Source organism: Copidosoma floridanum, unplaced genomic scaffold, assembly GCF_036245765.1.
Source record: "Copidosoma floridanum isolate Cflo_tuat_1 unplaced genomic scaffold, Cflo_Japanese_pri ptg000006l, whole genome shotgun sequence".
Classification (NCBI taxonomy): Eukaryota; Metazoa; Arthropoda; class Insecta; order Hymenoptera; family Encyrtidae; genus Copidosoma; species Copidosoma floridanum.
The window spans coordinates 27,819,404-27,832,067 of record NW_028321883.1 but is presented as its reverse complement, the minus strand read 5'-3'; the positions used below and the strand labels follow the sequence as shown (position 1 = coordinate 27,832,067).

Genomic DNA, 12,664 nt, shown 5'->3' with positions numbered 1-12,664 from the left:
ATTTTTTTGTAAAAAAAAAAATCTGAATTTTTGGAATAAAAAATACGATAGCGAAACGAGCGTATACTATTTTAAATGTTGAACAAACATATGTGTAGCCTAACGGCAAAATAAAATATGTAGACCGCACCACATACACGCATTGATTAAAAACAGCTTAATCGATTGACGGCCTATTTAGTTCTTGCTGCTGAATAACTAATATTACACTTTTTCACTTCGGTGCAAGTTAATATATGTATTATACAAAAACTTGAATATGGGGCGAGTAGAGCTGTGGCTTTTTTAATAATGGAATTTTAGTGTATAAACCAATACCAATCGATAAAGACACTATTTGAATAATAATTTTACGTTACTTAAACGATAAATTAACTTTCTTAATGATAACTAACTTTTTCAAGGCATTTTTATATCTCTCTAAAAAATATATAATATATACTTGAGCACTGAATTCTTCTGATCAATAGCACTTTGTATGTATATTCGATATATTATCAACTGAATAGAAAAACAAATTTTTTATTTTCCATCTCTTAGAAACAATATGGTAAGATTAAACTACGAGTCTCTATTTGTTGGATGTACTTTTGTTAAGATCGAAATAATACTTAAATCGCTTACTACTTGTAGAAAAATCACCAAATTCTTTCATCATAGCTAAATAAAGTAGTAAGTATCACCCATTTTAATATCTTATTTTTTATAGCTATCTTCTAAGTTAGATATTACTGATCCAAAAATATTCGAAAACTTAAAATCGCTCTATCTCCATAAATAACGCAGATATCGCGAAAAGAACGACATTCCGTGATCATGAAAATAGAAAACAAAATTATTAACTAATCATTCCTAAATCTCCAATGTCCTACAGATAAGCTTATTATACCACACAAAGCCCGAAAAAAGTAGTAGCTACATGCTCAAAATTACATACGCTTCCTTTCGACTACTTCTTTCAAATTTCATATGTGCGCGCGCTACTTACCTGCAGCTACATATATATATATATATATATATATATATATATATATATATATAGTCATAACTATATTTACCGCTTACCTAGCATAACATTACAACAACAACAACAATCAGCTGGAAAATGTGCGGTGATCGATTAAAAAAATAATTTTTTCCATTTAATGCAAAGAATATTATTTGTAGGCAATGAATAGTGTCATGAATAAATTATTACGGAGTGCAGTTCGTTGCTCGAGATTAAATTGTCAGAAAAAAAAATTTCTGTTTACATCTTCGTTAGATAGATCGGAACAGCATGCATCAGCTCAATTTGATCCGAGTAAAATTAAATCGCATTTGTGCAACGACTTGCGGTTAAAAATTAAAATGTCCGGCCCAATTAGCGTCGCCGAGTACATGAAGCAGGTCCTCACGCATCCTACAAAAGGTTATTACATAAGTAAGGATGTTTTTGGCTCTGACGGCGACTTCACAACTTCGCCCGAAATAAGTCAATTATTTGGAGAAATGATCGGAGTTTGGATTATTTATGAGTGCCACAAATTCCACAGAGAACCATTTCAAATTGTGGAGTTGGGGCCTGGACGTGGCACCTTGTCAAGAGACATCCTCAGAGTAGTCAAGCAACTCAAGAAAAGTCATCTAGTATCTCTGCATTTGGTGGAAGTCAGTCCAGTATTAGCAGAAATTCAACGAAAAACTCTCTGCCCATCGGAAAGTACAGATGATGTCAATGATTCTGGAAAGTATTACAAAAGAGGAAAAACACCGGATAATGTGGAAGTATTTTGGTATAAATCAATTCTTGACATCCCAGAAGGTTTTAGTGTTTTTGTTGCTCAAGAATTTTTCGATGCATTACCGATTCATAAATTTCAAAAAACTAAAGATGGATGGTTTGAACTTTTAGTAGATATAGATCCAGCAAGGGCATCCGAAGAAAAATTCAGATTTGTATTGTCTAAGACAAGTGCCTGCGATGCACTAATAGACAAAAAGGAAAAGAGAGAACATGTTGAGATTAGCTTAGAAGCAATGAATGTCATAAGATACATTTCAACAGCTATAACTCAGAATGGAGGATTTTCATTAATTATTGATTATGGTCATAGTGGTGATAGAACAGACACATTCAGAGCTTTCCGACAACATCAACAGTGTGACCCCTTGTCAGAACCAGGCACAGCAGATTTGACAGCTGATGTAGATTTTTCCTTGCTTCAAAAAGTAGCACAGCAATCACATGATTTATTGTGCTTTGGCCCAGTAACTCAAAGAGATTTTTTAATAGAGCTAGGTATAAATATGCGTTTGGCAAAACTCTGTCAAACTGCCTCCAAGAAAGAAATGAAACAGTTGGAGCTAGGATACAAAAAAATTATTGGAGAGGATGAAATGGGCAACTGTTTCAAAGTTGTTTCCATGTTTCCTCGTGTGTTAGAGGAGTTCTTGCAAAAATCGCCGGTTTCTGGTTTTAAGACTCATGGGTTGGAAGAGTCAAAAAAATGATTTATCAAAGTGACATGTGCGATATTTTTCCGATGTTATGTGTAAAATATGTAAATAGACAATAAAAATTTTGTTTGAATGATTGTCCTGAGTATTCAAAATTTCCGCGTTTTGCGATTTTTTATCGTTAGAATACTATGCTTGTATTTGGACCAAAAAAAAGCTATAAAAATATGCTTTTGCTCATTTTTTAAGTACTTAAGGTGCGTACGTACATACATACAAATAACTACTAAGTTAGTTTATTAGGGTATTCGTTTAGATGATGATTCTATCTAAACGCACCTTGAGTAGTCAGAGCGGTCCAAACCAAACTAAAAAATTTACATAAATATACAATTTTTTTATAAGCGTACTAGGTGGGCAATATAAAATTAGAAAAAAAAAAAAAAAATATATTTAATTTCTCAAAAAAATGAAATAGAAGAATCAGATGGATAGTCACTAATTGGTGTTTTGTTCTGGTTCGTTATGATAAAATGGCCCATAAAATCAAGTACCCCGCTATAAAAATTTTTTGGAGCTTACAATTTTCGTAGGTAGGTATACCTACTTTCATAGGTAAATTATGGGAATACCGGCTGACGCATTCGTAATGTTGAATTTGTTCCACAAGAGGTTAAAAAACCCTCATCCAAGCAACTCTGCTTTTGACCGATTTTGACGCCGCAGACACGAGCGCGGAGAGCGCAAATTTGTGCGCCGCAAAACAAAAAGAAATATATGTGCACTCTGATGCTGATCTCTCTATAGATATACATTGTATAATACATGAGTATACACCTTTGTAAACACGCGGAACCTCAGTCGTCTGTTGACGGGAATCAATTATTTTCGCTCACAGATACGAAGAGCAATTGTTGAAAAATGCTAGGAATCATAGTCTCGGGACGCCAGGTAAGTCAACTGTTTATTTTTATTTGAGGTAACGCGTGAGACTCGTTTGTTCATTCAAAGTTTTGACAAAAACGTTGCGTTCCCGGCTCGACGGGTTTCGTAAAATCTAGAATATTCCGGTCGTAAGTACCTACTTGTTCTAAATGATGCGACAGGGTAACGCGGTTCCGCTAAATAACCAATGGCAATGTGTCGCGGGGCATTATCGTGTATCACATGTCATGTGGAATAAGTACACCATCCAACAAACTGTCATCAATTGATATTTAACTAAAATATAACAACGTAATTGCTCTTTTTGGTTGTTGTCAACGTTAGTAAATTGGTTTTATTGTTTTTTTATGCTAAAAAAAAAAAGAAGAAATTAAGTATTTGTTTGAAGAAAATTCAAATATTTCGCAAATATTTTCGTTTGACTCATATCTTTGGTAAATACTTCATTTATTTCGTGATTTACAGGTGGAAACAAATTTCTTACCAATTGCAGAAAATAAATTTGTTGTCACGATTCCTGATGCTGACAATATTAACCATATTGTCATTTTCATCACTGAAGTAACATCATTTCCAGAAGGATTAGGTGGTGCTGGTAAGTTTGTTGTAATATTTTAAAAGTTTATTTTGAATTTTTTCTGCAAAGTATTTTTAATCAAACTGTATTCAAACTTTGTAGTTTACTTTAGTTGGCCAGATCCGATTGCACCACCAAACTGGCAATTCTTGGGGCACATTTCAAAAACAAAGCCATCAGCTATATTTAAAATTTCAAATTTAAAGAAGAACCATGAGTTTGTGAACAATGATGTAGGAGGTTTTGGCATTGGAAATATTTCACATAATGCCCAAATAGGCATCTCAATAGAACCTCTTACTGTTATATTAGAGCAAGAACAAATACTTATGAGCGAACCGAAAATGGCCCTTGTGGATGAACCAAACGTGAATGTGTTTATGGAATTTGCTCAAAAAACGATAGTCAATTTTCTAAATTATATATCAAGTTTCTCTGTGACACAGGCACAAATGACTCCAAATCCCACAGAAAACTTTGTTCCTTTGTCTAGTATACAAAGCTGGTATGAGACTTTTCAGAGAAGACTGCAACAAAATCCAAATTTTTGGAAAGCATGATCAAAATGTGAGAATCTCTGGAATCTTGTACATTTATGCTCTTTACTTTGTTTGAACTTGACTTTATGTTAAAGTCAGATAAAGTGTAATATTGAATTCTTTGTTTAGTTAGCTAATTAAATTTAAGTGTATTCAAAACTTTTTGTATGCTCAAAATATTGTATGACATAAAAAAAGTCTCAAGTCGACAGGTATGTTTAGAAAGACAAAGTTATGTATCGGTAATTTAAGTCATGGCCCATTAACTAAGCTGATAATTACCATATATATAAAAATTTTACACTTTTGTACTGAAAATATAATTTGCGTTAGTAATACTAAACTACATCGCCATTAAAAAATGGTTGTTCACTTCTTATAAATGTTTGTGGTCAAGTTATTAATAAAAACAATTTTTAACTTAACATATTGTTATAACTTTGACCATTCCAAATAATTTTACTGTTAAAGTACTGTAGTCTAAATTAGAAAAAACTTAATAATTATTTTAACAATTGTACCGCACTAATACGAAAGATCGAGTTTCAAGGGTCAAATATTCAACAATTAGTAAGAATATTTTTTTTTATTATATATTTAGTCAAATTTTTTTTTTTTTTTATATACAATCACATTTGATTAATCTAATAAGAATATTATATACAATTATTTGTTAACTTTTTACGATTACAAATTTTTCAAGTTAATTTGTCAAAAATTAAACTTTATGACACTTACCGAAGAAATGGGAGAGTTTTCATTAGTAAAATTATAAAAACCATAACTTTTACAGAATGAATGTTGTAGCAAATTAAGCAGTTCAAAATGGGATAAGAATTTATTGAGTCTAATAACGTTAATTAATATGGCACACCAAAAAACCATAACCAACTCAAATAATTTTATCTCTTTTTTTTTGTACAGTAGATTAACAACATATGTACACTTTGATCTACAATTTCATTCACATCGTAGAACATTCTCAATCAACAAATTATTTAACTTAAGTTCAAAGCTCCCTCACCATAAACTAAGAATATCAATATCACATAGCATTTACTTATATTTCAATTAATTTGGATGAAATGAATGACAGTAAATTTACATAGTATTCAGATCGAATTAAGTGATATAACTTTTTGCGGTTCATTCATTCTTCGTATTTTTTGGTTTGTAACCGCATTTCACGAATTTCGTTTTTTTAGCACTTTTGTTTTTTGTAACTTCTAATAATACTGAGTTTTAACAAAAATTTTTTAATTTATAAGAATAATAACACTTGTGCTTTGCGCAAAAACTTACCAAGTTTTTCCCGCAAAATTAAGATAGTCAAGTGTCAAAAAAAAAAATAATAATATGATAACATTTGAATTAAATCTAAAATGATGATCTATGCATGATACAAAGATTTTAAAATTTGCAAAAAAATAACGAGTCATAAAGATATTAGATAGTACTCAGCACTCTCTAAAATTTCATCTTTATCTTTCCTTTCATATATAAATTATCTCCGATGCAGAGAAATTATTCACAGCTGACAGCGGCAGCGAAATTTGAGCATAAAGTCTCTTAGAAACTAACAGTATGATAAATAATCACGATGGCCTGCAGGACGAAAATTTTCTCACGCTCATGCAAGATATTTGCTTGCGCCACCTCGATTTGCTACTGCCACTTTGTCGACCGTTTGGTTTGTTCTGTTGATGACTAGGCTCAATTATATTTGTCTCCTCGTTTTGTGCCTCTACCATTTCACGCAGCTTTCGTTCTTCTAGAAAACAATTTTTCATTTGTTTGAAACTTGTAAAAACTATCAAAAATTAAATACAACTAACATATTCATCAAAAGATTTATAAAAATTGTTAATTATAAAGAGCACGGAGCTAGTGATGATTTGCAAATCAAGGTACATAACGAGGATAAAAAAAAAGTAACAGCCACACACCATGAGGCATATTGTTTGGTAAAAGTTGTTTGGCCAAATGTGCAAGATGTTTAACAGTTCATTTCCATGGCAAAGCACCTTGTAATCCGGAAAGAAAAAGGTGATAGCTTAGTCAATGCTAGAGATGTTATGTCAACTAAGCGGGAAAAATTTACCATCTCAACTTAGCAGTGCAAAAGGTAATGAACAATGCAAAAAGTGTTTTTCAAATATAAACTGTTAGTTCACACATAATTATGACTCGATTTTATGTTGCACTTATCTATAGAAAAAATTTGCGAAAATCATTAGCAGTCTCGATTAGTAATTATTAAATTTTTAAAACCATCTGTATGAATATGAAATAATTGAACATGAAATATTTAATATTGAAAAAATAAATTTTAAAGTTCCAGTCTTGCAAGATTCAATTTTTTGAAATTCTAAATTCTCTTATTACGCATTTAAAACCATTTCAATCAATCGGTCAATGGAATGAATCAGTTTTACTATTTTTTCTTTTTTATACATCAGGTACCCACACATAATACGAAGTGAGTTACTCCATAATCCAAAATTGAGGTGAGCACATAGATATAACAAAATGAAGCATGTTTTTGACAAGAATGCCATCAGACTCTTAGACCAAACGCTTTTCGATTTTGGTTCAAAATCTGCAATGCAAAATATAAAAAGTTCTATTTTTTTTTTCTTTTACCGAGATAAAACTTTAAGCAAACAACTGATTCCCAAAAATCTCAGAAATAGGGCAAATTATGTAGTTAATGTTATTTGCGAAAGTTCACACTCTAATCTTTTAATACTGTTTAAAACTTACCAATAAAATAAAATGACTTCTTGAGACGATTTCACAAAAATACGGAAAAGGTGAAATTGCAATGAGTATGAGAACGCGACCTAACACTTACAGAGGTACAGAGCTAAATAAAGAAGCAAAATCACAGAAAAAAATGTAAAATGATAAAATAAAAGAAAATGTATGGATTGCAAAATTTCTAAATATAGGTGATAAAAAACATGGAAAAGATTAAACAAAGAGACCATTACCATTGAGTTCTCGTTCTGTATAATACGTCGGATTATTTTCTGCTCCATAATGATGTTCCATAAGGTACGGTAGGACTGTCATAGTGTGCAACTCATCACCTCTTAGAGGTGGAATTGGTACTGATTCAAGGGTCTTTGAAGGTACGCACAATGTCCAAGGATGATGCCTAATCTGTTGCAGTGTAAACCTTGCAGATATATCCTTCTGTAGCATACCTTCCAAAAGTGATTTTAATACATCATCTACTTCAGATGGAATAGTATATTCACCACTGCCAATATTTTCGTACAATTTATATATATTATCACCTTCGAATGGATAAGCCCCAGTAGTTATATTGTATCTAAAAATTATATTAACATTAAACTTTTTGAGTAAGAAAAAAAAAATTTCATCTGAAAGTAATACTAACAATGTAACACCACTACTCCATATATCTACTTTAAAGCCAGAAAAAGATTCACAGCCGTTAGCTATTTCAGGAGGTTGAAAAGCAGGTGAGCCTTGACCTGTTGTGCATGTATCATCTTCAGCAAACAAGTCTAATGCCTAAAATTTATTATTTAATCACATACATTTATTGCTAGATCGTTTTAATAACGTCAATTGTTGTTTTGCATGTATGTATGTTTACCTCTGCAACACCAAAGTCACTAATTTTTAAGGTACCATCCAATGTCAACAGTAAATTTCCAGGCTTAATATCTTTATGAACAATACTTTTTCCATGAAGATATTCTAGACCATCTAATAGTTGACAGAAGTAGTTATGCGCTTGCCAAATAGGAAACTTTTTATGTGGAGTACTTTCTAACATGTCCTGAAGAATGGTAATTGATATTTACAGATTCACACTGACCAAACTTTTAAAGTAAGTTTAAATAAATTTACCTGAAGGCCACCAACACAAAACTCCATAATTATGTACATTTTCTCTTTTTCATCATTGTAAAGCACATCCACGAGTCCAATAACATTTTTATGCTTCAACATTTTTAAAAGCTGAATTTCTCTGAAACGAAGATAAAAACGTAAAAATTTCTTGTCAATAGCTAACGTGTACCTACTTACGCGTGATAGAAATTCACCTTTGTACATTAATTTCGCCATTAGGTATCCTCCTGAGTTTTCTTTTCTTCAAAATTTTGACAGCCCTACGACAGAGCGTTTCCGAATCCAACATCTCCTTGACCTTGCCGTAACTGCCTTCCCCCAGCAGATCTCCCATGACGTACTTGCCAATGTACTTGCACTTTTTCTTCTCTTCGTAGATGATCTGGTCCGAATCGACTCGGTGGAAGAAGGTATTGATGTCGAAGTCGTAGACGTCGGAATTCTGACCCCACGTGATCGGGTTGAGGTCGTGGAGTATCTCCTCGTTGATCACGTCCTCGTCCTCCGGCTCGTAAATGTCCATATTCCGCGTGAAGCCCGAAGCTTTCTTACAGGCCACTCGACCGCGATCTTCGGTGGTGCACTACGTTGTAGGTATATACCCTCGCGCACGCAAGACGACGACGACGACGACGACAACGCGACGCGGGGGACACAATATAAACTCCCCTAGTATAACTTACTGCTTATATTATTATAACCTAAGTCGCCGGCTCAGCCATTCTCGCGGATCCCGCAATCACGGACGCGAATTCCCAGCTGAGCAGCAGCTCATGATTGCGCGTGTGGTGTATGACTAACGCGCGACGCGGACGAGCTTTCAACTTCGCTTGCTCAAAAATAGTATTGTTGTTGTTGTTGTTAAACTTTTAGCGCCGAGCTCCATGGGCCGACTGGACTTTGTTCGCGAAAATTTCGATCGCTCACGAAAAATTTATCAACAAACAACAGCCCCTGCATCTGTTTATTGATTGCTTACAATGTTGTATTGTAAAACTTTTCGAAAAGCAGTTGGAATTTTATAAATAGGAGAATCGATTCTCGACTCTCCGCTTTTTCGAGTAAGAGGGTAAAGGCTTATATTGTTATTATATCGCGCTGCTAATAATAATAATACTACATACCTACAATATACTCGCGCGGACATGCACGAATGAAAAGAAATGTAGGGATTTTTGCGCAAAATCGCAACTTCCAACTTGCATTCGCTGTGTGCCGTGTAGGTGTACTCTCTCTATTCCACCGCCCTTCAGTCCTTGTTGTATACTTGTAGGTACTACACACCGTGTGTCCGAAGAAGTTTTGCATTCCTGTGTGAAAATATCTTCTTAGTTGTTCAGATGATACATAAATTCTCTCTTATTTTCTGCAATCACGGAAACGAAAAAGCCAACAAGGGTATATAAACACACGGAAGTTGACAGTTAATAAGCTACCTCCAAAAATGGGAAGAAACAGGGAGATGCTGTCGCCAGTTTTATTGTTGTTTATGTTGTCTGGTTTTGTCATCAACTTGTGTAACGCCGAAGTTTTGCAACCGCCGCATATTTTCATGGGCAAACAAATGGATCTGTGCGCGAGCAAGTGCAAGGAAGCGTCCCTGCCCTTGATAAACGTACGAGTTATTTCCCTTGACTTTACTCGCAACAATATCGGTTCTTCGCTCGATTGTATAATGTATTTACGTATGTCATGAGGATTTTTTTGCCAACAGAAAGACGCTGATCCCGAGCTGAAGTATATGAGGGCTTGTTGCGAAAGGGGATGCCGATTTTACAACTTGATTAATTTGAGTCAAGAACTCGAGACACCCGGTTCGAACAATAGTCTGTCTCAATGTGATTCGTGTAAGTATATCGTTCTATAAAACAGCTCTACACTATTTTTCTACTTTTACATAATAAAGTAGATAACTTTTTTTGAATGAAAAAAAAAAAAAATCTTACACAGCATACTATTTCTTTCTGAAGTTATTGATTCTATGAATTTTAAAAGCAATTGATTGAACTTGATGAATAATTCACTCATTTTATTGATTGTGTTTTGAAAAATGTAGCCTGCACTATGGCATACCAAGATTTACAGGAATTAGTAGCATGTAGGACTGGCTGTGCTCTCATGACAGACCAGCGCTTGGACAGTTTCACACCTTTATTTTCTATTGCAATTCAATTTGGAGATGTTCAACCAAATATTTTGTTCCCACAAGACACTCCAGATAATAATATCTTTACTGATTTTGGATTGAGTAAGGAATTGTTGCCAGTCTGGTGGAATGAAAATGGCATGAAATTACCGGAAACATACTTGAAAACAATACCGATCGATACTGGGGTATAAAATAATGTTTATTTTAAACATTTTTTTTTATACATCCATGGGAAAGCTTCGAAAGCTTATAGTTAAACAATTTTGCAGTCAATGGACTACACCGCTCCATCCGAGTACTTGGAAGAAAATGAGAAATCAACATCTTTGCCAGGATCAGATTGGCTACAGTGTGCTTCACGACATACAGGGATACCACGTTGGCTTTTGGCACTGGCAATCGCTACAGCCGCACTGTCAGCTTTGTGGCTTTGTCTGTCTCCAGAAAAACCAACCGACATTGAAAAAGTAACTCTACCCGATCCTAGTCCTACAAGCAAAATTACGGTATATTTGCCTGATGAGGCACCTTTGCATAAAAAACCACCTCCCAAGTATGATGAAGTGGTGAATTTAACTGATTCCAGCTTAAAAGTTTAAATCCGATACGTTTGCCGAAAACGGGTTTGCATTTTAATATTAACTGATTTGTACAATTTTTGATTAATATCAGTAACTATCGCTAAATCAAAACTTTGTTTGAAATCGACCTTAATATATTTTTGATTGATTGAAAAAATAAAAGTACTTAACATTAAATTACGTGTCGATCAATCAAAACTAATAAAATTGTTTTAAATTACAATGCATTGGCGATTGGAGGCACTGAATGTACGGTTTGGTGGTGTAGCTATATTTGACTCCGACAAAAGATATAAATGTAGGCATACAATAATGATAATTAGTATGTTGTCGGTGCCATTTTCCTGTGTGAAAACCGTGCCCCTCTAATTGCAGACCCCAATACACCTTTACATAAAGACTTGAACCATTATTATGATAAAAATTAGAGAGTAGCTATATCCTCGTAAAATATAAATGTAATTAAATCTATGATAATCATAAAGATGCAAAAAAAAGTACAGATATTGTAACGACTATAATGTTGCGGCATTGCATACCCCTTTTGCTGCGGCGTCTTCGTGGACGCGAGAAACGGCAGTCGCTCCTTTTTGGATCATTGTTTTGATTATTCTCGGCCACGTCAGACTTGGCTGTGAAACTTAATAATACTACGTATATTAAATAAATTTTACTTGGGAAAAACCAAACGCCATAGCAGCAGTAATGCATACATATGTATCATAATTTTTCCATGACTATGAATTTCTGTTTTTTTTTAAGTAGGTACTCATTTTTCTTCTTTGCAAAAGGATATCGAGAAATTTTGTCATCCATTACTTGATTGTTGTGTCAAGTGTGATGCCTGCGATTTACGAACATGACCTTGACGTATTTACAGCGGAAATGTCGAGAAAAATTTCATATAAAATTTTGTTGGTCCCCACTGAATTAAATATGTTTCTCGGTTATTGGTCTGTCTTTCTTGGCCACGTTCATATCGCATTTAACAGAAAATATGCCCCCTATGCGTGTGATATTTCCTCGACAATTGTTCAATAAAAACTTTGATTTTAGATGATTTTTTGGCATCGTCATTTTTGTTACATCTACATTTACTATATATTTGTATGATTGATGATATGGATTTTTTATTAGATGAATACGTAACTATGTCCGGTTATTGTTTTTACAGCTGCAATGTTCAATTTAATTAGAACGTCCAGTTAAGTTATAAGCAGTATCTTTAATGACTCCGAGTTATTAATTTGATAAAAACTTTTCCTCACCACAAAATTTTTTGATCTCAGCAAGGTACCTGTAGGTATATATATGTACTTTTTGGTATCTGCGGACTGCGAGTACGGGAGTACCACAGAAATATTCCTAATATGTATATGTATAATGTCTCATTATATCAGGATAATTAAGCCGATTTAATGATATTGATGTGTGTACTATTATTTACGCTAAGGGTATTTGTCTTAATTATAATCCAAGGAATATTCTAAATTTCCTGGGTGCATTGTAAGCGTCTATCACAGGCTGATTATATCTTAGTGGCATG

General features: G+C 33.7%; 4 protein-coding genes across 4 annotated transcripts; 3 read left to right on the top strand and 1 right to left on the bottom strand.

The window, feature by feature from the left end:
• Positions 1-1,137: 1,137 nt before the first annotated feature.
• On the top strand, positions 1,138-2,567 carry LOC106641655 (protein arginine methyltransferase NDUFAF7, mitochondrial). Its single transcript, XM_014356148.2, has one exon. It carries the CDS (start codon positions 1,171-1,173, stop codon positions 2,491-2,493), a length of 1,323 nt encoding a protein of 440 aa, XP_014211634.2. The 5' UTR covers positions 1,138-1,170; the 3' UTR covers positions 2,494-2,567.
• Positions 2,568-3,238: 671 nt separating this feature from the next.
• LOC106641688 (protein OPI10 homolog) lies at positions 3,239-4,847 on the top strand. The gene is made up of 3 exons (XM_014356194.2): positions 3,239-3,390; positions 3,850-3,979; positions 4,064-4,847. The coding sequence occupies exons 1-3, from the start codon at positions 3,361-3,363 to the stop codon at positions 4,519-4,521; spliced, it is 618 nt and encodes a 205-aa protein (XP_014211680.2). The 5' UTR covers positions 3,239-3,360; the 3' UTR covers positions 4,522-4,847.
• Positions 4,848-5,937: 1,090 nt separating this feature from the next.
• On the bottom strand, positions 5,938-9,494 carry Lkb1 (Lkb1/serine/threonine kinase 11). The gene is made up of 6 exons (XM_014356166.2): positions 8,583-9,494; positions 8,386-8,506; positions 8,129-8,314; positions 7,907-8,043; positions 7,494-7,837; positions 5,938-6,271 (listed from the first exon to the last, which is right to left on the bottom strand). The coding sequence occupies exons 1-6, from the start codon at positions 8,909-8,911 to the stop codon at positions 6,096-6,098; spliced, it is 1,293 nt and encodes a 430-aa protein (XP_014211652.2). The 5' UTR covers positions 8,912-9,494; the 3' UTR covers positions 5,938-6,095.
• LOC106641672 (transmembrane protein 59-like) lies at positions 9,403-12,156 on the top strand. The gene is made up of 5 exons (XM_014356167.3): positions 9,403-9,457; positions 9,662-10,003; positions 10,103-10,235; positions 10,445-10,722; positions 10,807-12,156. The coding sequence occupies exons 2-5, from the start codon at positions 9,833-9,835 to the stop codon at positions 11,134-11,136; spliced, it is 912 nt and encodes a 303-aa protein (XP_014211653.2). The 5' UTR covers positions 9,403-9,457; positions 9,662-9,832; the 3' UTR covers positions 11,137-12,156.
• Positions 12,157-12,664: the final 508 nt, after the last annotated feature.